Genomic DNA, 27,255 nt, shown 5'->3' with positions numbered 1-27,255 from the left:
AATTTGCATAGATGATAGAAACGCGCAGTGGCGCAATGCGCCTATTTAATGAAACATTGCAATAATTGATTGAGGGATTTCGCGTTGCGGCTCGGCTTGGCAGACTAATGTAGAATGCAGCCAAAAACCGAACGACCTACTTAAACCTACTACCTAATTAAATACAAGTAGGTAGACCATCCATAAACAGTCTTCAGTTAGGTACCCTAACTGACGACTGTTTAATGTTTTTAGGTAGGTGCCTATTATAGCTACAACAAAGAATGTAAACACTACGATAGTATAATAATAAATACTATCAGTTTATATTATATGAAATAAATATAATTAAATTTACATCAATAAATATAATAGCATCACTGACTTCTATTATGCTGCGTTTAATTCTCAGAACAATGACAAGCAGTAAGTTTTAAGCTTTTTATATTTTGCCTCCGTTTTGTATTATAATATTGATTATAATGTTTGACAACATCGTTTGACATTAAATTGTCATTTCTTCAGTGACAGCAAGTTGAGTCTTAAACACTTGGAAATTGGAATTCCATCCGTAACTTACAATGGAATGTCCGAACCTAAAATGTTTTTAACTTATGCGTTGATGACTAATGTCTAATAATTCAAGGGATTGCGACCTGATAAATAAATTATATCTTGAAAAAGTTGTAAAGGTATAAATAAATTAGATACGGTCATATATAGACTTTCATTCATTTGTTGTTTTTCGCTGCATTTTACTGTATCTGGAATAAGCGACCAGTAAAGCAAGCTTTCGTCTTTATTTTTGTTTGTGGGTACGTAGTATTTTGTAATATTTGATTGTTGATTTGTATCGTTCACATATAATGCAAAGTTTTATGAGATATTAAAAACTTTTTTAGTGTATCATGGCCGGCAAAGACGATGATGAGGTGATACTACAAAGTTTTATGGTGAAGAGATCCCTGAATAAGAAGTTGTTTACGCCGGTGAATTTCAAAGAGCGTTGGCTGGTCTTGACACGTCGTGCACTTATTTATTATGATTCTGATGGCGAGGTGAATAATATTATACTGCTTTATAAGTATTTAGCAAAACAAAGCCTTACACAGTTTATTAATTCAATACTATCCATCTAAGTACTATGGCAGATTATTATTGTGTTATTTACTGACTAAGAGTTGTATTTCTTTGCACTTACCTTATATCTATGACAAGAGTTGTTTAGGTAGTTTTTTAGACTATTAAATTACAATAAATTATTTGTAAGGTTCCATACCTTATATCTAATGGAAAAACTCGAATCAGATTACTCTGTTTTCATTATAATCTAAAATAATGTTTTCAAAGTATACTGACATTTTCTAAACATACCACTGTAAAAGAATACGAAAGTTTGAACTTATAATTTATTAAAAAAACAAGCAAGTTAATGTTAAGGATAACTACATTCCTGTGAATTAAAAATACATAATTAGGCAAGAGAAGAGGCAAAGAGATTTAAGATTATATAAAGTGGATATTGACAAATTTAATACAAAAAAATTGTGCTCAAGCGATAGTGACTTAATATACCATGAAATAGCAAAACACCAATGTAAAATACTTAATGTTTTCCCATATTGTGTTATTCACATTTTTAATATGTATATTAGCATATTTTCTCTAAATATGTTATTTTTGTATTAATATCAAATGATGCTGTGAAATCTTGTCACACAGACATTTCAAATAACACAATGACTTTTTACCAATTGGTAATAAACAACTTTTGGAGCACAAATTTGTACCTGATATCTGGTTTATAACTAACTATGCAGTTCAATATCTTTGACAAGTTTTTTTTAAAACTAGTAAAGAATTATGAAGCAGATTCAGAAAAACACAGATTACAAAATCTTTAATACATAATTAATATTCTGTAAATGGTGAGTAGAATTTTTAGATTTTTTGGAAATGACAATAATTATTGAGGTAGCTTAAGATAGTTCATCAGAAATACTTACAAATCAATGACTACACAATATAATATATAGTCACATAAAAACAGACACAAAATTAATAACAAAAATGGGATACATTTTGACTTAAGGATAAGAGATATAATATTAAATCTGCCAATATATACTAGGTCAGTGTGGTGGACTAATGCCTTAATACTCCCAATGGGAGAAGAGGCTTATGCACATGATTCCTCCTGAGATTTTATTATACTTATAATACACAGCTAGGATTATTATTATTTACTAGGTGTTGCTTGTGGCTTCACCCATGTGAAAAGTCTTTCTTTATACAAAAGTCCTTAAAACACTAGATATTCATGGTGCTATCTATTTAAATAATCTGATCGAAATATTCCTTAATTTTTATGTCAGACATGAATATTTAAGTGTAAAATTTTTATCCAAGTCCATTCTATTTTTCGGCATTTACTTGTAACAAATATTCAAACATACAAATTCTAGTAGGGTGGAAAATGGAAATGTATCAAATAGCAGAACTCGCCCCTCCGACACCCCACTTGGGAAGTGCAAGTAAAAATTACCACTGTAATTTTGCGAAAATTATATTGTACACTGTGTATAGAATAAAAACCAAATGCCCAAAAATATTAACATATTCACAAAATTTTGCTTGAGTAATATTACTTAGTTAGATTTACTATTTGGCTTTATCATATCTATGGTTTGATAGGGAATAACCTATCAGGAAGGGTAAATATTAACTCTTTTTCTTTTCATTCAGCGCATGCGCCTATTATCTTATTATTAGCATCATTACTATATTTCCTCTCATAATATGTTGTATTGGTTTTTGGGTTTTTACTACCTCACTCATCAGCATGTTTAAGTTTACATTTATATGTCTACAGATAACTCTTTGTTATGTTACTTGTCATCTGAGTATCCCAAATTCCCATAGCCTGTTAGAATTGTTATGTTTAAAGCAATTAAGAGTTTTGATGAATTGAAGTAATATGTGTGTGTTTAACCTTATTAGTAGTAAACACTTTTAACATCAGAAGATGTGACTTCTGATGTTGAATGTTTTAAATTGATAGCTGTTTATGTATTAGATGGCCTAGTCTTTCTAAACTTCTTAAATTTTTAAGAATTACATTACGGCTGACACAAGCTTTCTCTAAAGTTACATTAAATTAATTAAATACAAGACATGGCCCATCTGTATGCCAATTTCATCCAAATCTATTCAGTCTTGTTTTACTTATAACTAATAACCAAACAAAATTTTGAAAATACTATTATGATTAAGATTTCCTTGTAACCCTATACCATAGGTAGTTTATATGTGGGATTATTATTCATTATTTTATGAGTTATAATCCTTGGGAATACTTCACATTATGGTCTACAGTGTTCAGACTGATATCACACATGTGTACAGAATTTTAACAAAAAGTTTGGATAGTCTGATAAAATGACTGACATATAAATAAGTGCCTATTATAAGTATATTTTACTGTTACTAAATTTAATTAGTTACCTTTAATGTATTTATTATTTTAATAATATACTATGTTTCATGCTGACAGGATTCATAAAGGTAAGTGTAGCATGTAAATAAAAAAAATAAAAAGACTACAACGTAATAAGTTCATAAAATTACATATAAAGATTAAGTACATAGTATTTCCCAATAGTTATAAGTTTAAAACTTATTTCAAACACTGTTTCATTGACATTGACATTGGAAAAATTGTCATAAAAAATTTTGCGCTCATTCGATCTACCGTGTCAATCTACCTTGAAATAGCAAAGCATCAATGTGAATACTTCATAATATTTTCCCCATACCGTGATTGCAAGTTTTTAATGCGCATATTAGCGCATATTTTATGTAAATATAATACGTTATTTTTGTATTAATATTTAAGGATGCTGCGATACTTGTCACAAGGCAATTTCAAATAAGACACAAACTTATTACCAATTGGTAATAAATTTTGGAGCACAAATTTGGCTTCAATGTCCGGTCTATAACTAACAATACCTACTGTTTATTGTCTTTGGTAACCACCCAGTGACCAGTTCGTTAAAAACTGGGAAGACCGTTATTGCTTAGCTTTCTAATACCTAAATTTATATTTTAAGTACCTATAATTATGTTTTTTGATGTACTTATATCCCTAATAGGTATAGAGTATGCCTAAGCATTTAGTTGAACTCCAAACTGAATGCAGCATGTAGCAGCATGATGTAATTACAACTACAAAATATTTTAAAATGATTGGCATAATATTGCGATTACGTAATTAGAACCGCATTTTCATTCGTATTATCGTGTTTATGTATAGAATATAAAGTAATATTGTTTTCGGAGTTAATGCCTGATTTTAAATCTTAATTTATAATAGTACGGGTACTTTAATTGTATGTTGTCCTTTCAATTATAACTGTATGCCTATTGTAGCACGCGTAGATTTACGTTTCTCTTTTCTTTCATCTTTCTGACATCAATTCATTAAATTTATTTATTTCGGCACTTTCCCAAACAAACTTAAAATTGAATTGAAATTCAAATGACTTTGATCTTATTTTTATTACTAAAGCTCGCGTGGAAACATCTTTTTCGTTATAAAAGTCTCGCTGTGTATTTTTCTGTGATCAAAATTTAGGATAGAGCTTATAAAATGATAGGAAAACTATGTCACTAGCTATCCCCTGCTGAATCTGTATGACACTAGTGACATCCGATTAAATCATTTCTAAGGGAACAAATTACCGGACTAAAACATAACCTATAAAATGTTAATCCACGATATGGTCTATCTCTGTGCCAAAATTCATCAAAATCCGTTCAGTAGTATCTGCGTTTCCTTTCAACAAATGTTCAAAGGTTTAACGTATTTAATCATTTATAATGATAGTAAGGCAAAACCAAAATAAAAAATGAAAGAAATAATATTGTAGTAGCTTAAGCCAGTTTTATTTTGTGAATACGAATATGCCTTTGTAATAAGTAATAACATATAACTCAAATTAAATTCTCCACGTGCTGGTTGTCGATAAGTTTTCCTTTGCTCTGTTTTAATGTATGCTTTTTATTTAAGTCCAGACCAGAGCAATCCAACATAATATATCCTTGACGAAACTTGGACAAACCTCTTTCTGGGATTTCCACAAACTTAAACTGATTATCTCAGTTACTTTACTTATTCGATTTCGAAATGAAACGTATGGAGCGACATAGTCGTAGTCGTATAAGTAGTAACATACGACAAAGTTACTAAATAAGGATTTAAATATAAGTAAAAAACTCCAGTGTCTAAGTATTATGTAAATAAGGCCATCTAAGAGCTATACTTCAGAAAGGTGACCATCGAATATCATGATATGTTTGCATAGTTATTTTCTACTTCAGTCTTCATGGTTGTGGCATATTATTATCAGCTATCCTAAAATTAATTTAAATAATTTGTAGTAAATGGTTATATTATACATTAAGATGAAAATTGTAATCCTGGGGATCATATCGCTGCATACGTAATAGACTCTATCAGCTTGGCAATACTTCTGCAGGTATCAGTATCACAATTGATAGCAGTGCAAATTTTTCCACCATCCCTTAAGTATGTGTAGGAAGTTAGCCTAAGGGTGAATATTGTAAAATATAGGGTGAGCGCGCATGCGCGGACTGGGTGTGTCTAGCGCCCGGCGCAACTCCCGGTGACGATAGCGGCAGTTCCGCAAAGTCGTTCGTCCATTGCTCGTACCCGCTTACGCTGCATTCACTGGTAACTATTAATCATTTATACCAATATTAAATAACTGTTTCAATTTGGTTTTAGACACTAATAGTTAAATTTTAGTTTTGTTGTTGACATTTATCTATCTTCACTAAGTAATTTTTCGAGCGCTAATTGGCACATTAATACGCATTCGTTTTCCATGCCACCCACGCTGGAACCGTTGTTCTAAATGCTTATAATGTTGTGTTTTTTTTCTCAAACAAAAAAAATTCGCCTAATGTGTCAATTTTGTTTTAGGAAATTTTATTGGCGTTGCTCTCAATAATTAATTGTCAGAATATCAGCACCTCCATATTGTTTGATTACAGAAACATTTGGCCATATTTAATCATTAATTTTAGTGCACTATTAATCATAGTAATGATCAAAATAAAGAAACATTAAATAATTTGATCAAATTTTGCCGGTGTCGACGAGATTCGATTGACGTTGCGTTAATTTTTATTGATTAGGTAGTACGGTTAAATCATAGGTACATTTATGTTAAAAATATTAACAATTCAGTGACAAATTATTGTTAAGTATAATATAATTGGTTGTGCATTATACTGTCATTTTTGTAATTAATTCAATAACAAAACTATACACTTCTTAAATGAAACCATTTTTAAACGACTTCAAAAAAAAGGAGGAGGTTCTCAATTCGATTGTATTTTTTTTTATTCAAATAATATTTATTAAAGCTGAATATGCGGTGCATGCATAATGCCTACGTTAGTGATTGGAACAATCCTTGTTCACTAGACTGGATTAGGTTTACCAACCTCGCTGGACAAATTTGTGAGAAGTACTTTATTAATGCGCGACAAGACTAAAATCTGTTATATATTGTTTACTAGTGATAATGATACTTACCATCAGGCGAACGGCTTAGATATTTGTCTTCTCATTCAGTTGTATTTAATATAAGCAGTATTTCAAAAAATATTCGATTGATGAAAGGGCGATCCCCGTGGTAATCGGGGGTATTGCCCCACAGTACACCGAGTGGTTTTTTTGCGTTGACAAGGGGCAACGTCGGTTTTAATACCGTTAAATACAGACCAGCACAGGGTACCGACACTGGCGGTGTAGGAAGCCGGTTACTCCAATAAACTCGCATGAGTCCTCGGGTCGGTGCGTAATGTTAAAACGAATTCTTTGTGAAATTAATTACAAATGCCGATAAGTATACCACATATGTGTTCACCAGGAAAATGTGTCTGGCGTGAAGTCTCTACAAGTGCGTTGAAATCGCGTAGATAACGCGCGTCGTCATGCATAAAATATACCGTGCATAGGCCCTAAAAGTACATTGTTTTTGTCTGCACAAGCATAACTTTAATAAAAAAAACATCGTGTTTATAGTCTTTAAAAACAAAAATTACCATTTGACGGGAATCCTTCTAACTAATTTCAGAAGTATTTACAAATTTAAGTTTTAGAATATGATGTGTACGGATATATTTCTGTGTTATATATGTTCCACAGTTCATTTTATAGGATGTCCTGCCTACCGCGGGAAGGTTGGCAAGCGTAGTCGCGATTCACTACCCACTATAATATGAGTGTAACCGTGCTCAGTGTGCCTTAGTTGTGTGAGCAACTATAATAGAGAGCCCTTTCTCAGTCCCACTTATTATTTGAAAAAGGCTCACTTCATACTGATTTCAGTTGGAAACTATTGTTTTGTGTTATTTTATTCTATTTGGATATTAATGATTTTTCGACATTTGTATCACTGCGTATATATTTTTTTTTATTTAAATATGTAGTAAATATATACACACTTATATCAGATTATATTATAGATAGATTTTAACAATAGTTGATATTATTTATCTGTACTAAATTCCATAACAGTCAAGCTAATGAATGTAGAGACGAAATATTTGTAAAAATCATACTTTTTAACAACAAAACTAATTAACTAAAAACAACCAAAATATAAACAAAATATTTGAATTCAGGATTTTTTTCGAAACATAGCGTAACGAGAATCAGACAAATGGCATTACTAATATTTGATGTATGTAAGGCCGAGGCATAGAAATAAAACATAATAAAAAAAAATGCTTGATGTCATGTTTTTAAGAGAAATTAAATTATATTCCGCTATCTGTTAAATAATATTGCTTGATTTGTGAAACCGTCAGGAATTGCACGATAGCGGATTTGTTACCGAAGCTTCTCGATTCACAGCCGGAAATCAGTTTTGCGGTTTGATCGGCATCCTGAGACGAGCCGGAGAGATCCCAATAACTTTATTAGGGCCTAAGTATTGGATCTAAGAGATATACACCCCCACGATTACGCTCGTTAGGTGTTGAAATAATTTCCTGTATATATTATGTGGTATTTAAAAATAAATTATGGATATTGAAACTAAACTTATCATCAAATTGGCAGCCAGCTGAGAAATAATTCAAGGTATCATTTAAGTTAATCTAATTTACTCTCTCAAACGTGTTATTTTAAAAAATCTACCCTCAGAACTCACTTCAGTGAATATATTTTTATTTCTCGACTCTACGTTAATGAACTCTTTTAATGATTATTATGTTATCGTGAATGATATATATCACGATAACATAATAAATCATTAAGAGGAATTATTTATACATCGAAATAATAAAACTAGTTTTCGGATTTTATTGCGGTTATTTTTTTTTTATTTTCTCGAAGACTTTCACGGGTTGGACTCTTAAAATTCTTCGTTCCCTGTTTCCCACCTACAGATCGATATATGTAAAAATAAATAATACTATTCTCGTTGCGTCATGACATTCTCAAAATTCAAATATGTATCTTAACTTGCCATCTTTTCAATCCTAGGAGCTTTTGGTAAAATCCTCCCAATTTTAAGCTCACAGCGTTACAGTTCACGAGATTATATTTTATTTATTTTGAAATTTCATTATGAGTGGTATTGTCGTCATAATGAACATTCTAACATTTTTGGGACGTGACATTAGGTGTCCTCAAGTAAATAGTAAATTATTATACTCTTAAGTTTTTGTCATTGAAATATTCACTTGATTTCCGCTATACAAAACATTTTGTTTTAAACGAGACTTAATTTTCTATTTTTATTTTATAAATTAGAAACGCAAAGAGAGAGGTCGTATTAAGACAGAGAAAATTCATACTGTGGAACAAGCACAGCTGGGAGAGCTTGGCAAACAAATACCAGAAGGCGACGGGGAGAAGAGTCCTACATATCGGTACCCTTTTCAGGTGAGTTCATTTAATATAATTAATAGAATTAGTTTTTGTAATCAATTGAAATTATTTGTTCCATTGAGTTTATTTATTTGATTTATTATTTCAACGAACAACAAAAAAATATATAATGAAGCCAAGAGTTTTGAATAGAGATGTGGGTGATAATGATTGTACTTAATATTATCTTAATTAAAAAAATACCTATATTGCTTAGTGATTACAAATTTTCGAGTGCTATAATGGCGGCTGAATAAAAAAATCGACTATCAAATTATGTTGATAGCAGTTTACCCACAGGTGGGGTACACAGAACAGAACGTAGAATACACATTGTACTTGATCGCTGGTGACCACAAAGAGCGACTACAATGGATACACACTATCAGGTCTGGTACGTATACATGATATTTTTTTTGTGAATATAAGGACTTAAATCATTTTTTTTTTCGTAATCATGATCAGTTTAGTCTAAGGTTTTGTAAATTTCAAGTTTAGAGGTCTACACAAGACATTTACAACGTCTGTGATACGACGGATAAAGATATAGATTTTCAATAAATTTTATGTCAATAGTCAAGAATGCGAGTAAATACCTAGAAATTAGAAATATGAAAATTGTGATAAACATAATATTGAGGTTTAATTGAACCACACATTAATTTGTCCAATTCGAGTTGAATTCGTTATCCTCACAACATTATATCATTTTGGTTTTAAATGTGAATAAAGTACAAATTTAATACAAATTTGTTACCAATAAAACAGTAGTATTATAAAAGGAATATTTCGTATTGATTGTAAATCGTTTAATGGAGTTTGTTCGCCAATTTGGCAATTGTGTATATCACAGCTGTGTACAGTTAACGTCGATACATACCTGAATTATAAAAAATGTTATGAACAAGACCATTACAATGAAATGCCACCTTCGTAATTGCAATTATGGTAATATAACAGATTTGAGACAACTTTATTTTGATATACTGCTGGTATGGTATCTGCTTTGAGATAATTAGAAGTGTCGCTCATTAAAATGTTTTATACCAACACTGCCCACTTTAGATGTGGTTTAGAAGGCCTAGTTTAAAAATTAATGTTGCTTATACCACACGTCGTAATCAAAATGGGAGCGCGATCCTCAATAATGAGGGTTCAACTGGAAAGAGATACTACACTTCGACACAAATTTCAACAGATGATCTTACGATTTTTTAGCGTAGGTTCATAAGTGAGCAAGTGGAGTCTGATGGTCACATTTTTCACAACCTATAAATTAATACAATACAGTGATTTGACAAATAATATAGCTGTTGTAACTGCAAATAGTCTTTAATTTGTGTGTTGTAGTGTGCGTGTGTAATGTGAAGCGCAGAAGGTACCATCCGGCGGTGTGGGCGGCGCGCCGCTGGATCTGCTGCGACGCCGAGAGGCGGTCGGCTGCCGGCTGCACTGTGACCACTGTCTGGCCATTGCTCGAGCCTGAGATCGAGCTTCATCCACAGCAGAACGACAACCGCTCTTCCGAGGACGGATCGTGTATGTATACTTTTTTCATTTCTATACTCACTGACGACTAGGTACTAATGGCAGATGACGCAAACTATTGGTTTTTACAAACAAATCTTTCTTTAATTCAAAAATTTAATTGAGTCAATATTGCGGATAACTTAACAAATAATGATGAAGACAAGTAGTGTTGGAGTAGTGGACGTTGTGCGCGTGATCACGTGTTCGAGTCACATTTGGTCTGTTTTTATAGCTGTCATGCATCGTGTTTAGCGCGCACACTGCACTGTAATCGTAATACTTTTGTAATAATACTAGCTTTGCCTCGCCGCTCCGACTATATTAAATTTCGTTCCCGAGATTAAAGGAACTGCGTGTTGGTAGCATCGTTTTTTTTTCACGGTTTAGCCGTATATAGTAACATTTGGAAAATAACGAAGCGTCCGCCTTTGTGCGATAGCGCAATGAATTTAACAAATATGTTGTAGAAAGAATTTGGTAAAGTTTTTACCATCCATTTTAGATACAGAAGTATAATACAAAAATATTTTCATGAATATTTTTGCATACCGAATACATATGATCAAATTAATGGAAATGTGCTCTAAGATATACAACTAACGGCATTAGTACTGTTGTTAAAATGTGCTTTTTTGCAATAATTTTACTATTTCTTTTTATAAACAATACTTTTTATTTTATTTAATCGTTACGTAGGTTGTATTGAAAGGATGGACCCACAATATAGACCCATCTGTAACATAAAACCGATTTTTTACGTATTTCCAATATATTATATAATTTAAATACTGAGCATTATTAGGTAATACTTTTTGTTTTCGAGAAATGGAATATATTCTATCAGGCACTATCGTGAGGCTTCCGTATGAAGGATGGTATTCTGTCTTACACGAATCAACCGATTGTCGGTGACGTACACACAATGTCATGTCACTTTCTGGCCTGTTTAATTACGTGTAGGAGAAAAAAGGACCGAAGGCTTGCGCCCGCGCATCGAATGGTGAATGTAGGCCGCGACCGTCTATGTAGCCCTCGCTCCTCGTCTCGACAACTATAAAGCTGTGTTCATGGCGCCACAAGTCCCAACAACTCTCGTGTGACGTACGATTTGTATCACAATAATGTCAGTGTTCTTGCTTCAATAACTAAGTATTTTGTGACAGTAAATCGTATTGTTAATATGCACAACCTTTTTTTTTATTTATTTAGTTAGGTTTATGATGCGTTTACGTATTTGAGTTATGAATGGTGGCTTAGTTGTGCACAGAATTTTAATAGCTTACAGAAAATTCGCAAATTTTCGACTTCATTCACAATATTATAATCTATTACAGAGTTCTCGTTTCCTATGGTTCTTCAGGTCGCAAACTGGGCATTAGTTAACTGGTTATACTTTTGTATATGTTTAAAAAGAACTTCACTTAGTTTATTATTTTATGTAATATAGTTTATACGATAAACGATTTAATTACGCCAGTCTATTATCGAGTTAAATTATTGTCTATACTATCTGAAAGTTTAATAATGATCAGGCAGATCAAATTACAGCACGCAGTAGAAATCTTAATTTGAAAACCAGGTCCACCAGGAAAAGCGTTCAGCGTCGTAGTTACGTTACTATTATAATAATATATAATACTATTAAATTATGTTATTTTTTTATTAATCGGTACTAAAATACTAGTTAGGTTAAATATGTGTGCTTAAAATTATATAAATAGAATTGCTGGTGCTACTTATTACTTACGTAAATTATATAAATAGAATTGCTGGTGCTACTTATTACTTACGTAAATTAGTTTTCGTATTACGTAATTTAAAGTTCGAGACTCGACAAGATCATTAAATTATCATTATAACGTAATTAATACGCTTAACTATGTTTACAATTAAAATTGTTACTAGTTGAGTATCTGGAATCTGGACTTACAATAAAATTTCTTAGACCAAAGTTTTGTACAATATTTAACGCGGCGCATTGACGTCAGTGTGTATAACGGTTTACGTTCGCCGGTATCGGTACGTCGGCGACGTAGACAGTCGCAGTCGGAGTGTCGTGTGTGACGTCCGGTCTCTGCCACTAGTCCCGATGTTGCCGAACAAACCCGACGACGAGCCTATAGTAACAAAGAAGAAATCCAAGATACCATGTCTGTCGTTGTCTTCGTTCCTGCCGGCTCTAGAGGGTACGGTATACCTGTGACCTCTATTCGTGGCCTCGTCGCCTCGCCGCGCCACCGGTTTCGTTCACGGCTCTCGTTGCACTCACTTTCTTGTCTTGGTCAGGTGTAATGTAATACGTTTGTGTAATGTTCGCAAAAGTGATGTTTTACAGTGATTTGAACAAAAAATACAGTGCTCAATTATAGTGATTTAGACACGCCTAAGAGGAAAATCTCGTGTCTGCCACCGACAATGGAGCGTTTGATGTCGTTAATCTGTAATTATTTTCGCAATGGAAAGCTTTATGATGACCACGAGATATTAACATTGCTCTATAAATGTATGAGGTGTTTATAATTGTTATGGGAATTTCTAACTACTATGAAAGGGTTACTTGTGACTTTTAACAGAATTATGACCGCCTTATGACCCCAGTTTAATATCTAATTACCTAGCTTTTAAATAAGTCAAGCTTGAAATTAGTTTGCAAAAAACGACGGTCATAATAATTACTTACGTTACACATACAGTGGCCCTGTGTCGAAATACACGACGGGCCTTTAAAAGTTGTTTACCTACTTAAAATACATACCTATAAAACGTTGACTTAAAATGTGCAATTCGACGCGGTACGTAGGTATAAAAATACGTATTGACACGGTATCAGTGGTTCCTTAAATTTTAATTTATTAAACAAGCGCGCTACGGTTTTTATAGCTGTATAAAATAATCGTTTGGGTTATTATTAAAAGTAAAATTACGTGATAACTTAAATCTTTTGTTTTGAATAAAGTGTATACAGCCTTAGCAGGGTGTTGATTTTGAGTATTAAAAACTTTAATGATGTCAATATTACGGTCTTAGACGAGCTAGATACCTAGTTTAAATTGTCCAGCAGTACACCCACGAGTACCTAAGAATACTTGTCTAAGTTTTAATATCCTCAAGAAAGAGAGAAGATAAGTAGGGCTCAGATATGTAAAGACTATTGAAGTAAATGTAAAATCAAGAAATTAAATTTAATAGCGAACTGCCGAAATAGGCATATTATACTTTAATTGATGTTAATTAGGTAAATCTTATCTTTATTATTATTACTAGCAAGATAGTAATATGTTTATAATATAATGGATGCAAAAGATTCTGAATATGTTTTAATGTTCGTTGAGGTAAATAACCGCCGATTGGATTTGAATAAAATTTGATAGAGTTTAGACTAAGGTCTTTCTGGATTAAAACACAGGCTTTTTTATACTTCAATATTAGATATTCCGGAAGACCTCTTTCACTTGGAGAGACACGCATGCTAAAACCACTATAATATCAACATTAAAAAAATATGCGCAACATATACACAGGAACTGGATGTCAGGATATCGATTTCCTTATTGACAATGACAATGGAATATGGAAATTACATTTAAGACCCGTTGTTTATCCACCTTCGATATACTTCAATTTCTTGCGAATGTGAATAAATGATGTAATTCTGAGACAAATTTAATCCATACATCGTTCTCCTCTCAATAATGAACGGCATTGATGAATTGATTGTCACTGCAGTAGGTGCACAGGTCACAATATTCCAGCCAGGAAATGGTACGTGACCAACAAACAAAGCAGTGGCCAAGATGAAACGTACCTTCCTCAAACTCAATGTAGATTTTATCGTGAATATAATCATAAATATTTACGTACTTGTACTGTTTGTTTGGCTTGGTGCTCAAACATAACTGTACAGTGTTGTTTACTGCATCACTCTTTGCATAATAATAATAATTATGTAAAATACCCAACGATATGAATTAATTTTAGTAGCAAGCTATGTGACACAATGTATGCTTTTAAATTTGCCGGAATTATAACTTAAAGCGGTTTAAAATTATAGAATTACAACCAGAACATCTTAGTGTTATTTTTTTTAAGAGGCAATATATTAGTAAATGACAGTGAAAACTAGTGATAATAATATTTTAGTCACACGGCATAATTTAAATGATTTTAGATTGGTTACAAATTAGGTACAGGAGGTGTGTTCATGTCATCGTTATTTCTTTTGTAATCTTATCTTATATCTTTATATAAATGCAAATGTTGAGACAGTGGTAGGATTTTTGTTAGAATTAAACCCAGTAACTGTCGAACGGATTTGGATGAAATGTTGCACAAGGATAGACCATGGTCTGCATTAACGTATAGTAATGCTATTTTTTGTCCCGGTAATTTGCTCCCGTGGGAAATATTTGAATTTTTTAAATCTGACTTTTAAGTAGATGTCGTTGGCGTCCTATAGTTTTATAATTTTTGTAACACCTTGTACAAGCAACACCTAGTATTCGATTAATTAGTTTCCCTAATAAATATGATAAAAAAATGTTTGACTAAATGTTTTTCTAATACGGCTATGAATTATACTAAAAAGATCGATTTTTAAATTATTGTGAGAATTTTATTGTGGTTCTTTATCAGATGGAAACAACTGCCTATTAAACAGCTTTAATTATAATCAATGAGTAATCTATCATTCTTATTGATCACATTATTATTTTATTTTGATTTCTCCATTTTAATATTTTGTCATGTTTAACAATATGTATCAATAAACCATCTTAGTTGCTAACTTTAGACTAATGTCACAAATATATAAGGATGTCAAACAAATTCAGTTCTCGTTGGTCAATTTTCGCAGTTGAGGTGATTAAGATCGTTTATTTAAATTTAGACTCAGGACTCATTAAAATGAAAATTATTTTTTGATATAAGCTTTGCCTAACAATTGCTTCTTATATTATATTAACTATACTATAACAAACTATTTAATATTGCACAACTGTCGTTTATTTCTCATAAAATATAACTAAACATTGTATTTAAATTAATAGGGATTTAATTTTTTTTAATTAATTATGAAAATATGATCTAGGAAACGCTCTGTTCTAATATTTATTTTCCATAATAATTTTAGTTAAATATTTTATTAATTATATTTGTACTTTTTTATTAACTTTAACTGCCTCGTTGGCGTAACTAGAATAGGTACGTGGTATGGGTACGACTACCATGCTTAGGTCCTGGGTTCGAATCTCGGGTCGGGCCAGCTCAGAGTCAGGAAGTTGGCGATGTGATACCCGCGTGTCTCGGAAAGCACGAAAAACAGATGATCGTGCGCCTAATCTCTCTCCGGTTATGTCGGATTGCCGTCTCGTTAGACTATGAGAGTGAAGGAACAGAGTGCACGTGTATAGTGCACACACACTTGTGCACTATACCTATAATATTATGTACTGCTTACCCGGTAGATCTCCGTTGAGATTGACGCCGTGGGTGAAATTCAGCTGGGAGTGATTCTCCTTTTTATGGCCTTTTTATATGGGAACAGCAAATAACTTCACTAAATCTGATGTTAAGTAGAGTGGGGTCCAGAATCAGATAGAGTTTCGATCGTCGAGAGATGATTATCGCTCACCAGTCGACACAATCATACTGGCCTTTTAAAATTATCAGATAATATTCCACAATTATTTAGCTATAAGTTTAGTCAAATAGGCGTAGTTCTAATCTAATAATAACGTTAAGTTGTCCGTATAGCTGTGACAGCGGCGGTCACCATGCCCGGAGGAGGTAGCGTCCCTCCCGGCACTCCATCTGCAAAGCCAAAGGTACTGTCTTCTGTATTGTAAGACGATTTAAGTTAGTTATTTAGAACAATAAATTATTATAATTATAAATAAAATAGCCTTTGTGGCATAACTGTTGAGAAGCCAACTGGAAATCGACGAGCCGCAGGTTCACTTCTTGTGTCGAGACAAATATTTCTGTACCTATTAGGTACTTTTTAATAATTTTGTCACTAATATATCTAAAGTGATCGTAACATATTTTGTACAACAATATTTGTTTTTGTCGTCCGCATGTATTTTCCTTAGTATGGAAATATCCTGTGATGACTTATTTTCGCGGTGATGTCAATAATATGTATTATGATTGCAATATTTAAACAGTTGTTCAAATGACCATTGGACTTGCATAGTTAACGCGTTGTTAACCAATTACAATGAATTTAACATGTATATCATTAGAGCGTGTTTTACTAAAACTTTATACAAAATTTCATATTTTTTGTCAGGAAAAACCAAGACCTAAAGTAGTCGTAGCTCTCTATCCATTTAGAGCTATTGAAAGCGGGGACTTGTCCTTGGAGAAGGTATGAAGTTTCAACCAGTTACTTTACTCTATTTATTCAAAATATAACGTATGTCTACACATATGACATGATTAGTAACTCGATTAATTCTAAAAAAAGTGTTTCAAATAGTAACTTTTATTTCTCAATTGATTTTTGTTTTATTATATGAAGGTAAACTTGTATATTTTTATTTTTAGGGTGCCGAATATGAAGTTATAGACGATTCTCAAGATCATTGGTGGAAAGTGAAGGATGAGCATGGGTATTTATAATTTTATTTATATTTAAGTATCAATGAACGTATATTTTTTTATCAATTTTAATTTACTTTAAAAGTATCATAAGTACATCACTATTCACACACAATTTGAGTTGATCTATCTTTGGAAGTAGTGCAACACCGCGTAACTATGTAAATACATTAAATGCAAAGTAATCATCGACACTTACTTTTAACTATTCCATGAAATTATTTTTGTCACATACGCGGTTTTGTACTATCCCCGACTATAATTACTAATAACTTATAATTTTATTTCCTGCGAGTGTGGGGAATCATCAAAGGAGGGAAAATCCGTGTATTCCTTCTGGCCCTTTTAGTACAATACATAGCAATAAAGACAGGAAAATGTGAATATCTTCATGTTGTTCATTAAAAAAAGTCACTGATTGAAAATTCATAATACCAACATTCGAGAACATCTAGAATCTAATAGTCACCATACGGTAAATTAGGTACTTAATATATAGTTACTTTGTCAGTATGTTGTAAACCCATACTCAGTAATAAATTTCAATAAAATCTCAAAACAGCGTCATTATTACTGCGACTGCAGAAATGTTACCCACAATATCACAAATGTAAGTTTAAATTTAATTCAGCCCTTCGATATCTAAATGTTTTTGGCGTGAGTCATATCCTCGCATACATGTCACGAGTGCAGTTAATGTTTTGCTATTGACGGATACCGCTCTACATAAAAAAAAGTATAATATGAACTACCGCTATAATGTTATTACGTCTTTTGGTCTGCCTCTAATAATACAGTAACATAGTATGTTTTATATAAAAATATGTTTTCCTTCTAAATTCAGACAAAATATATTAAAATTTTCGGTTATCTTATTTTTTGGGGGTATAGATCAACGCTGAACATTCGGTATTTAAATATGCCAAGACAATTCTGCCAAAACGTTAAACACAAAGCCTTAGGTTGTGTATTTTGTTATAAACAATTTAGTATATTTTAAGTATACGACGTATAGTCGGCTACAATAATTGGTTAACAAATTGATAACTTCAAATAATTTACGGGCGTTAAATGATACCAATCTTAATCTTCAATCAAATACCGAGGATAAATCAATCAAATAAATACAAATTTTGTAGGCACATGAAAAAACTTGGTTGGCTTCTCGCTATGGATTGAGAAAAGCAATTGGGATCGTTTATTGAAAATGGCGGTTATACATAATATTATATTTAACTAAAATATAAGTATTCTTTCTCCAAAAATAAACCCTACGCAGTTAACAAAGTAATATAATTATGCAGACGAATTGAAGTGAAAATATTTGTTCGGCAAATTTTGTGGCTATTTAAATTATATACTTTTGTTTTTTAGCTTTAGATAATGGTGTGATTGTACATAGGTTATATTTGTCTTTATATTTGAGCAGTAATAATATGTTTAAACTGTTTCCTTTTTAGGTCCGTGGGCTACATACCAAGCAATTACGTCAAAGAGAAAGAAACTATTGGACTAGAAAAATATGAGTGAGTAACATGTTTTTAAATAAAACTTGATTTCTGTAAAACTATCTATGAATGCTGTAATAATAACAATATGTTTAGCGGGTATTTACGTGTCGTTACTGTTGCAGTCATTATAATATATAAGTACCATTAAGCCACTTTAAGTCTTATAATAATGAAATGATACAAAGCATTACATTTTTGTACTTCAAAAGAAAAATTATATACGTACAAAATGCATCAGTCGCGTACGTACCAATGAATCCTTCAGAAATCCCATATGTCGCAAATACAAACTATCAATGTGGTGGTAGGTGTTCATACATAATAATACCTTACCATTTAAAATATAACACAAATAAATACATAACATCACAGTGACATCTTTTGTGTTTAATTTGTTTTCGCAAAATTATATTGTGTCATAATAAGATCCAACGTTATCTTCAGAAACCAAGCTGGCCATGTATTAATTTCTTATTTCTCCATATCCATGTCCCCATTAGACCTTCGAAAAAAACTCTAGTATCAATTTACTTATAAAATTTTCGGGCGATGCGTTTTAATTATGTTTCAAATTATTTGGTGTATATGTTAAAAATAACTTGGAAACTTTTTGATTATTTTTCCAAGCAATAACCATTTCCATCAAAATATAAATGGTTGTATGTGATACGGCTTTCTAATGGGGTTTCCGTTACTCTATTTAAACGTGGCGAGGAATTCATTTCAAAAATATTTATTGAATGATCTACGTCAAGTAAAGAACTTGGGTGAAAAATTTCATGGTTCTAGACTTGAGCTGTAAAAACAAAATTTAGTGGGAAGAGGTATTCCCAATGACAAAGATTTGTACTCGTTTCATGTTGGATGAGAAATGCCTATCATCCTGTAGCAACCTACTCAAAAACGAAGGTTTATATTTTATAGTAAATTGTAACATTGTTACTGTAATTTCAGATGGTTCGTGGGCGACATGTCTCGCCAGCGAGCGGAGTCTCTGCTCACGCAAGAGGACAAAGAGGGATGTTTCGTTGTACGCAATTCGTCAACAAAAGGAATGTACACACTATCGCTTTATACCAAAGTGTGAGTATCCAATGTTAAACAAAACTATTTAAAAAGTTTCTCCCTATCTTTGTAAATGATTAATTTCGTTTCGAAATTAAAAGATTATTGTTCCCTGAGACTCGCCGAGCTTCACCGCTCGGTGTCATAAAATGGGTGCTAATGTTGGTCTTGGGTTATAGGAGTTGTAGTGGTGGGTGTGTTGGTGGGAAAGTTGTCTATTTGAAAGATGGTAACCGAGTGGATGGAATCAGCAATTTCTATGGTGCATAAAAATAAATTTGAACTATGCGGTATGTAGACGGTCGACTGTCTGTCTTTTTATGACGTACATAACATGTTTTTGGACATGTTCTAAATATCTCTTGCTTACATTTTTAAATTCACCTCTAAAGCTAATGCTATTCGTCCAAGTTTACTTTCTTCGTTAAATTACGAAGGTTTTCGGAATAGGATGTACTTAAAAAAATGACAAGTAGCCTAAAAATCCTCACTAAAAGGATCTATAAACTCAATGGCTTTTACTCTTTAATTCGTTCTTCTCAATACCAATTTCACTTTGAAAACACAGACGATGTAACGAGAAACATAAGTAAGTTGTGTTCATAATTTCCAGCAACCACCCCCACTCGAAGCACTACCACATAAAGCAGAACAGCCGCGGCGAGTTCTACCTGTCGGACAAGCACTGCTGCCCGAGCATCCCCGAGCTCATCAACTACCACAAGCACAACAGCGGCGGCCTGTGCTCGCGCCTCAAGACCACGCCCTGCGACCGGCCCGCGCCGCCCACCGCCGGACTGTCGCATGGTTAGTCTGTTATCTCTTTTTTTATCCATAATAATAATGATTCCTGTTACGATGACACTAAAAAATGGCGATCGTTCATGAACTATTTCTATTGTTACACTGAAAATCTGCATTAATGTATAAGTTTCCTATTGAGGTTTCATACAATCAGCAAACGCCAACAACCAAAGTACTTTCAATTGGGGAATTGAAGTGATACCATTTTTCCCCAATTAATTTTCATCGGCTTTATTTATTTCCTATTAATTTTGTTACATATCAGGGTGTCAGACCGGGACGAAGTTCCGCTATACAATATGTAATTTGCTCCCATCCAAGAGTGATACCATGAGTTGATTCTGACTCACTCGTTTTACATCAGACAAATGGGAGATCGACCACAGCGAGCTGGTGTTGATGGAGGAGCTCGGCATGGGCCAGTTCGGCGTGGTGCGGCGAGGCATGTGGCGCGGCCGCATCGACACCGCCGTCAAGATGATGAAGGAGGGCACCATGTCCGAGGACGACTTCATCGACGAGGCAAAGGTCATGACGTAAGTAATCGATTACATTATACAAAATCTAAACCTGGTCAAATGCTAAATCGCAGATGTATAAAATATTTTTTCCTCGGCCCAAAAACAATCGCCAGCCGCCCACTATCTATAATTGATTCAGATATAATGGGTGAGAGAAGACGTAAATTTACGAACTGTGACGGACTTCAGTTCGGTGGAAAAGATTGGCTACAACAATGATAACAGATTTTATATTTATCCATTTGTTTTTAAGCTTCTAATCGACATTCGCTTTTTTTATTTACATACGAGAAGGTAACATAACGCCAATAATGTTTTATATTTTTACAATAATACTTCTTTAAATTTTTTCTAAAATATACTTATTGAATTATTGTACGTTACAACGGTGTACTTATTATGTAATCAGAAAACTGCAACACCAAAACCTAGTGCAACTATACGGCGTATGCTCGAAGCACCGCCCTATCTACATCGTGACGGAGTACATGCGGCACGGCTCCCTGTTCAACTACCTGCGCCGCACCTCCCCCGACCAGCTCGGACACGCCGTACTCCTCGACATGTGCATACAGGTCTGTCACCGCTATAACTTGTTTTCTTATTGATGGTTTTCGGTTAACCGCCATTTTAATAAATTATCCCTATCGTTTTTTTGATCTATCTAAAAAATGCGCCAATCAGAAAAGAGGTTGTTTGACATGTTTAAAAATCTGTTATTTTGATTGGTCCAGTCTCGGAATAGGATTGAAGATTGAGATTGGGATCGTTTATTGAAAACGGTGGTGGCCAAACGCCATAGTGGCTTGTTCTAATAAGCTTATTTTTTTATATGTTAACAGTACATATGTAATAAATTATTTTTCTGTGATACTTTCAGGTGTGCCGTGGAATGGCGTATTTAGAAAGGCACAACTATATTCATCGAGATTTAGCTGCAAGAAATTGTTTAGTCGGTGACGAAAATGTAGTAAAGGTAAATATTATTGCATTCATTTATTGTTGTGCCATTATAAAACTTCAATAAATTTATAATTTTTTTTATACTAGGTTGCGGACTTTGGACTGGCGAGATACGTTTTAGACGATCAATACACGAGCTCTGGTGGTTCTAAATTCCCTATCAAATGGGCGCCTCCCGAGGTCCTCAACTTCACCCGTTTCTCCTCAAAATCTGACGTATGGGCTTTTGGTATGTAAACGAACTTTACAAAATTAAAAAGCTTGTGTTAGTAAAATTTGATATTGTCACACGCAAATAACCGTAATAATACTGGCACGTTCTCACGTATGGCCCACAAAAAGCTGACTTTAGTTTAATTGTTTTTTTTTCTTATTGATAGGTGTGCTAATGTGGGAAGTGTTCACCTGCGGCAAAGTGCCATACGGCCGAATGACAAACTCGGAAGTTGTCGATAAAGTCCTTCAGCGCGAAGTACTCGAAAAACCAAAAGGATGTTTGAATGAAATATACAATGTGAGTATCAATGAAATACAATGTGGATTTTTGAGGTAGGTACATAGGAATTCCACATGCCTTTAAATAAAATTTATACTAATTATTAGTCTTATTTTCGAGAATCTCTGGCAAAGTAATCAATGTAAGTAATCAACTACAATTTTTGGCTTGAATTCTCCACCATGTCTATGGTGTCTGGAAATTCTCCGGTTTTCTTGACTCCAGAACAAAGTCCTAATATAAAAGGTAATATCATCGCGGATGGAGCACGGGACGGCCTCACACTCGCAGCACGCTGCACTACACACTAGTGCTCTCGGAGGTGGCGCGCGGACTGTATATATTGTAGTGCTGTGTTGTGGCAGGTGATGCGCGCGTGCTGGGGCCACAAGCCGGAGGATCGTCCGTCGTTCCGCGTGCTGAAGGACCAGCTGGCGGTGATCTCGCAGAGCGTGCTGGCCGATTGACTGCGCCTGCTGCTGCACCTGCTGCGCGCGCCGCCCGCCGCCCCCGCCCCCGCCGCCGCCACGTTGCCGCGCACGCGCCGCGTCCACGCCGCCTCGCCGGTGTGATGCCGCGCGTTACAGCCGCCAATCAAACGTTTCTGCCGGCGGAACTGTTCCCTCATCGGTTTAGTTTAATGCTTGTCTTGCACCCTGGACCTATTGAACACACGATTTTAATGTTTGACGGAACGCACAAATATTTTGCTGTCTTAAACAGGATCATGATCATTTTAAAGCAAGATACAGATTAAACCTTCCCGGGATACGTATTAACTACGTCCTATTTCCATGTCGACACAACAATTTACATTTATATATAAAACTTTCGAATATATGCTGAAAATATTTCACTAGATGCTTATTCGTTAGTTCATAGACACATTTTGTGTCGGTTTTCGCAACTGTTTCAGTTTCTACGGGTCGGCAGTGTTCGGGTATGAAAGCTTCATTAGAGCATAAATCAGAATTGCATATTTGACTTAATTATTTATTACTAAAATCTCTATACATTGGTTGATTTGACGACGAAAATCATACTCTTCACTAACAAAATAGCATATTCTCAATAATATGATATTATTTCAAATGACAAACGTTTAAGCTTACGTCATCAAAAGTAGACAATAAAAATTACTAACTCGACGGAATTGATAGATTGGTATTTAATTTTCTTTTACAAGTTTGCTTTTTAAATATGTTTTCATTCTACCGTCCACTGCCATTCAAACCTATCACTAGGGTCTACGTCATTTAGTTTTTATTCAGTGTATAGTTTAGTGTTTTACAGAACATTGAATTAATTAATAAGTCGATAGCAAGCAAATTTAAATTTAAGGTATTTGTTTTATCAATTATAAAAGCATTGGCGATACACATTCCAGATAATAGTATTATGTACTATTTTATTAAAAGATTAGCGTGTTTGATGAGTTGTATATGAAGAATGAGTGTTGCTTGCTGTCGATTTCTTACCTAAATGCTTAGCTCTATTATAAGTACAGTGCAATGCCAATACAGCTACGTGCAAATTTCTGAATAGTTATTATTACACTTTTATATAGGATACAAATATTAATTTTATCATCCGCATATCATTAATCATATAGTTTTTAATGTATATAAAATAACATAGGAATTTATTATACTAGTCGGTAGGTACATGCGACAAAGTACGTGCAGTCATTATTCTTTTAGACATTTTACCTTTACATTCGATTATATATAGTGATATTGGATACTAAAGTTAACTGGACTAAATAATATTTAACCTCTTGATCGCTTTAATTGGAACTTTATGCGACGAATATTTTGTGTCGCCTACGTGGTATTTGTATAAGGAAAACCAGTGCTAATTTACCTAGTATGTACTCATTGTCATCATAAAAATATAAATAATTTTGTTTATTTATTAATATTCGCTACAAAATAGCGTAAGGATGTCAAATTGCATAAAAATATATCTGGTTATATTGTCAAACTACGATTATATTTTTGAAATGGATAATATTGAGTAATTTGTTGAATTTATTAAAATGAAAATATTATTAAAAATATGAACCAAAACAGAAAAACAATATGTATAGAAAACTAATTTATAATTTAATAAGTGAAATCTACAATAGGGTATTTGGTTATTATTTATTTTTTTTATAAAATATGTACGTCATATAAATTCTAAAACAGAAAATATCATTGAAATTTAATGAAAAATTCACAAGTTATAAGCCATTGAAATTTGGTAGTAGGAGCGAGTGTCAAAAAACCGAAAAGAGGCGGAATACTTACAAGTGACGTCAGCGGACATTACGATGCGTGCGAAAGAAAGATTGACCGATATCCCCGCTCTACGCCCGCTGCTGCACTTAGCAATATTTGTATTCTGAATTACTGCCTCATTTCTTATCGAATTTTGATGCTGCTTTCACAGAAAGATTTCTTTTTGTACTAATAGTAACATATTAAAAAATTCACGAAAACAAACATAGTCCAATACCCTATTGATTGGAAAACTAATATAACCGTTCTGAGTTAGAATGTTGCTAAAGTAGGTCTGAGGTGGTATAGACACGGCAGCTACGGGAAAAAGCGATCAAAAGGTTAAATTATACATCATACGTTGTACATTCAACAAGAAGTTGTCACTGCTGTGATAAAGTCCGTTCGATTAATGATTATATCATATTAACTAATCACTATTAATGGAAAAATCATCAACAGCAACATTTATTGTGTGCGATTTTTTCAACTTTTTTGATCTGACTTTTGGTATTATAAAACAATTTTAGATTATTGATGCCAGGTGGCGTTTTACCTAAACAGTCGAGAAGCATTATTATTATTATGACCACAGAATGCAGTGAATTTTTTATAATTTGCCTTCAGACCTATTGTATATGACCGATGGCTGAATACTGTGAATATTGTCCATTCCTTTAAACATGAAGACTCCTAGGGTCTGTTGTTTTACTCGTTCATAATTGACCTTCAAATTCTGTGGTAATTATTATAACATATTTATAAAACAAAGTCCCATCCGCTGCGTCTGTCTGTCGGAACGCGATAAACTAAAAAAATACTGAACGGATTTAGATGGCGTTTTTTATGGAGGCAGTTTGAGACGTTGGGAAGGAGACACTTACTTTTACATACAGGCTTACTTTTTGTCCCGGGAAAATATAAAGCGGGAGAATCCCGGAAAAATTCTCACGAAAGCGATGCCGCAGGCAAAAGCTAGTAATGAAACAGTTTTTGTATTGTGTTTGTACGACTTACCCCAGACTATAATTATATTTAATTAGTAGTCATGATATATGACCATGCCATAGATAATTATTAAGTTCAAAAAAAATGCCAACTTTTTATTAAATGCTATACATTTTAGATAGATCTATGTTACTTGTGGCTTTTCTGCTATCCAACAAGTTTAGTCTGAGGCCAAAGCTAAAATATAATAATATTTTTTATAAAAGCCCAGTTGGCTTACTTTTATAGCTTTTTAATTGGCTGAAGCAATAAATAAAAATATGTTGAAACAACAGGCCCTAATCCTAATCTGGTGATAAAATTGAGCATTCCATATAATTTTAATTAGCAATGTGGTGACTGATTACGTGTCTAAATTGGACGAATAATTAATATTTTAGATGTATGACAATGTGCATAATTTATAAATTAATGAATGTCAGCGGTGACACTTAACGTGCCAATTATTTCAAAAGCATAATCTTTGTACTGTTTGTAAGGATAAGCGTAGATTTTTTTAAATTACCTCCACTTGACGGAAATTGTTTAAGATGTATGACGGGATGAGTAATAATTTATGTTGTGGTATAATTTAAAGTGTGTATGATGTATTTGACATTTATATGCAATAAACGAGGAGTATATTCCTGCAGACTATTATATTGCATGTGAATCTGTTTTTGTGATAAATATTAACTGCTTGGTTATACTAGTAACTTTCACATAATATTGCAGTCTGAAATAGTACAGATAAACAATTAAAATAATTTATTCAATAATCTACACATTAAGCGTGTACTGCATTGAAATAGTAAAGTTTACGGAATTGTACAGCAATTAATTTGTATAACAGTTTTATAAAGCTATTAAGCCAAGTAAAATAATTTTATTGTGATAATGTAGTTTTATTTTACTGCCTACCTATAAAGCACCATTTTCTTAAATACAAGCGTTGCTTGGACGTGTTTGGTAATATAGTGTATGTTTTTTTTGTATCTATTTCAGTGAGCAAAAGCGTCGAAATTTTATAATCATGACGATATTATTTAAATGTCGAAAGTCTTCTTCAGTTCGTAAACATTAATACTTAGACCTATATATAGATAATATATCGACGATCCCTAAGAACAGCTACCTCAGGGCTATATCTGCCGGTACCTGCCGGCTACGACGTAGTACATCATCTGCCGACCGTGGAAATATAAAACTTTGTAAGTATAATACTTACCGAAGTTTTATACGGGTACCGGTGTACCCGCCGCTATCTGCTGACCGATAAAGTTCATCAGCTGTAACTATATGCTGGTACTTACTGTCAAGCGAAGTACATTATTTGCCACTATCCATCGGCAGATAATTGGATATTTGCCGACTATAGACCACACCGTTTGTCGGTATTCAGTGGAGCAATATGAAATGACTTATGTAAACGCATGACAACATCTACTTGGAACTGAGGCACACCCTTGCGGCCCGGCTTAACCCGTCTCAATCGACGTTTGGCTATTTGTAGCTTATTGTTTGTTTTTATAAATTGTAGGTATATTTTATTATAAATGTATTTTTT

At 33.3% G+C, this 27,255-nt stretch overlaps 1 protein-coding gene across 4 annotated transcripts; it reads left to right on the top strand.

Moving 5' to 3' along the window:
• The first annotated feature begins 508 nt into the window (after window positions 1–508).
• LOC115442620 (tyrosine-protein kinase Btk29A) lies at window positions 509–26,583 on the top strand. 4 transcript variants are annotated; one of them, XM_037441583.1, is made up of 17 exons: window positions 509–794; window positions 882–1,037; window positions 8,834–8,965; window positions 9,251–9,344; window positions 10,301–10,489; window positions 16,232–16,302; window positions 16,770–16,847; window positions 17,027–17,091; window positions 18,541–18,606; window positions 19,546–19,674; window positions 20,270–20,463; window positions 20,825–20,996; window positions 21,391–21,556; window positions 21,862–21,957; window positions 22,032–22,173; window positions 22,325–22,458; window positions 22,806–26,583. In XM_037441583.1, exons 2-17 carry the CDS (start codon window positions 888–890, stop codon window positions 22,905–22,907), a joined length of 1,980 nt encoding a protein of 659 aa, XP_037297480.1. In that variant the 5' UTR covers window positions 509–794; window positions 882–887; the 3' UTR covers window positions 22,908–26,583. The 4 variants fall into 4 exon arrangements, with proteins under 4 accessions (XP_037297480.1, XP_037297483.1, XP_037297482.1 ...); XM_037441586.1 differs by lacking the exons at window positions 509–794; window positions 882–1,037 and having other exon boundaries at window positions 8,888–8,965; window positions 9,240–9,344; XM_037441585.1 differs by lacking the exons at window positions 509–794; window positions 882–1,037; window positions 8,834–8,965; window positions 9,251–9,344; window positions 10,301–10,489 and adding an exon at window positions 12,505–12,666.
• Window positions 26,584–27,255: the final 672 nt, after the last annotated feature.

Source organism: Manduca sexta, chromosome 22 (assembly GCF_014839805.1).
Source record: "Manduca sexta isolate Smith_Timp_Sample1 chromosome 22, JHU_Msex_v1.0, whole genome shotgun sequence".
In the NCBI taxonomy this organism is placed as follows: Eukaryota; Metazoa; Arthropoda; class Insecta; order Lepidoptera; family Sphingidae; genus Manduca; species Manduca sexta.
Note: the sequence above shows the minus strand (reverse complement) of the source record. Positions and strands in the feature narration are given on the sequence as shown.

What these genes read in the sequence shown, in the direction of transcription:
- LOC115442620 (XM_037441583.1), top strand. Translation starts at nt 888, where the DNA reads ATGGCCGGCAAAGACGATGATGAGGTGATACTACAAAGTTTTATGGTG. An exon ending in CATATCGGTACCCTTTTCAG is followed by an intron (nt 8,966 to 9,250) that starts GTGAGTTCATTT and finishes GTTTACCCACAG; the next exon opens with GTGGGGTACACAGAACAGAA. An exon ending in CTCCATCTGCAAAGCCAAAG is followed by an intron (nt 16,303 to 16,769) that starts GTACTGTCTTCT and finishes ATTTTTTGTCAG; the next exon opens with GAAAAACCAAGACCTAAAGT.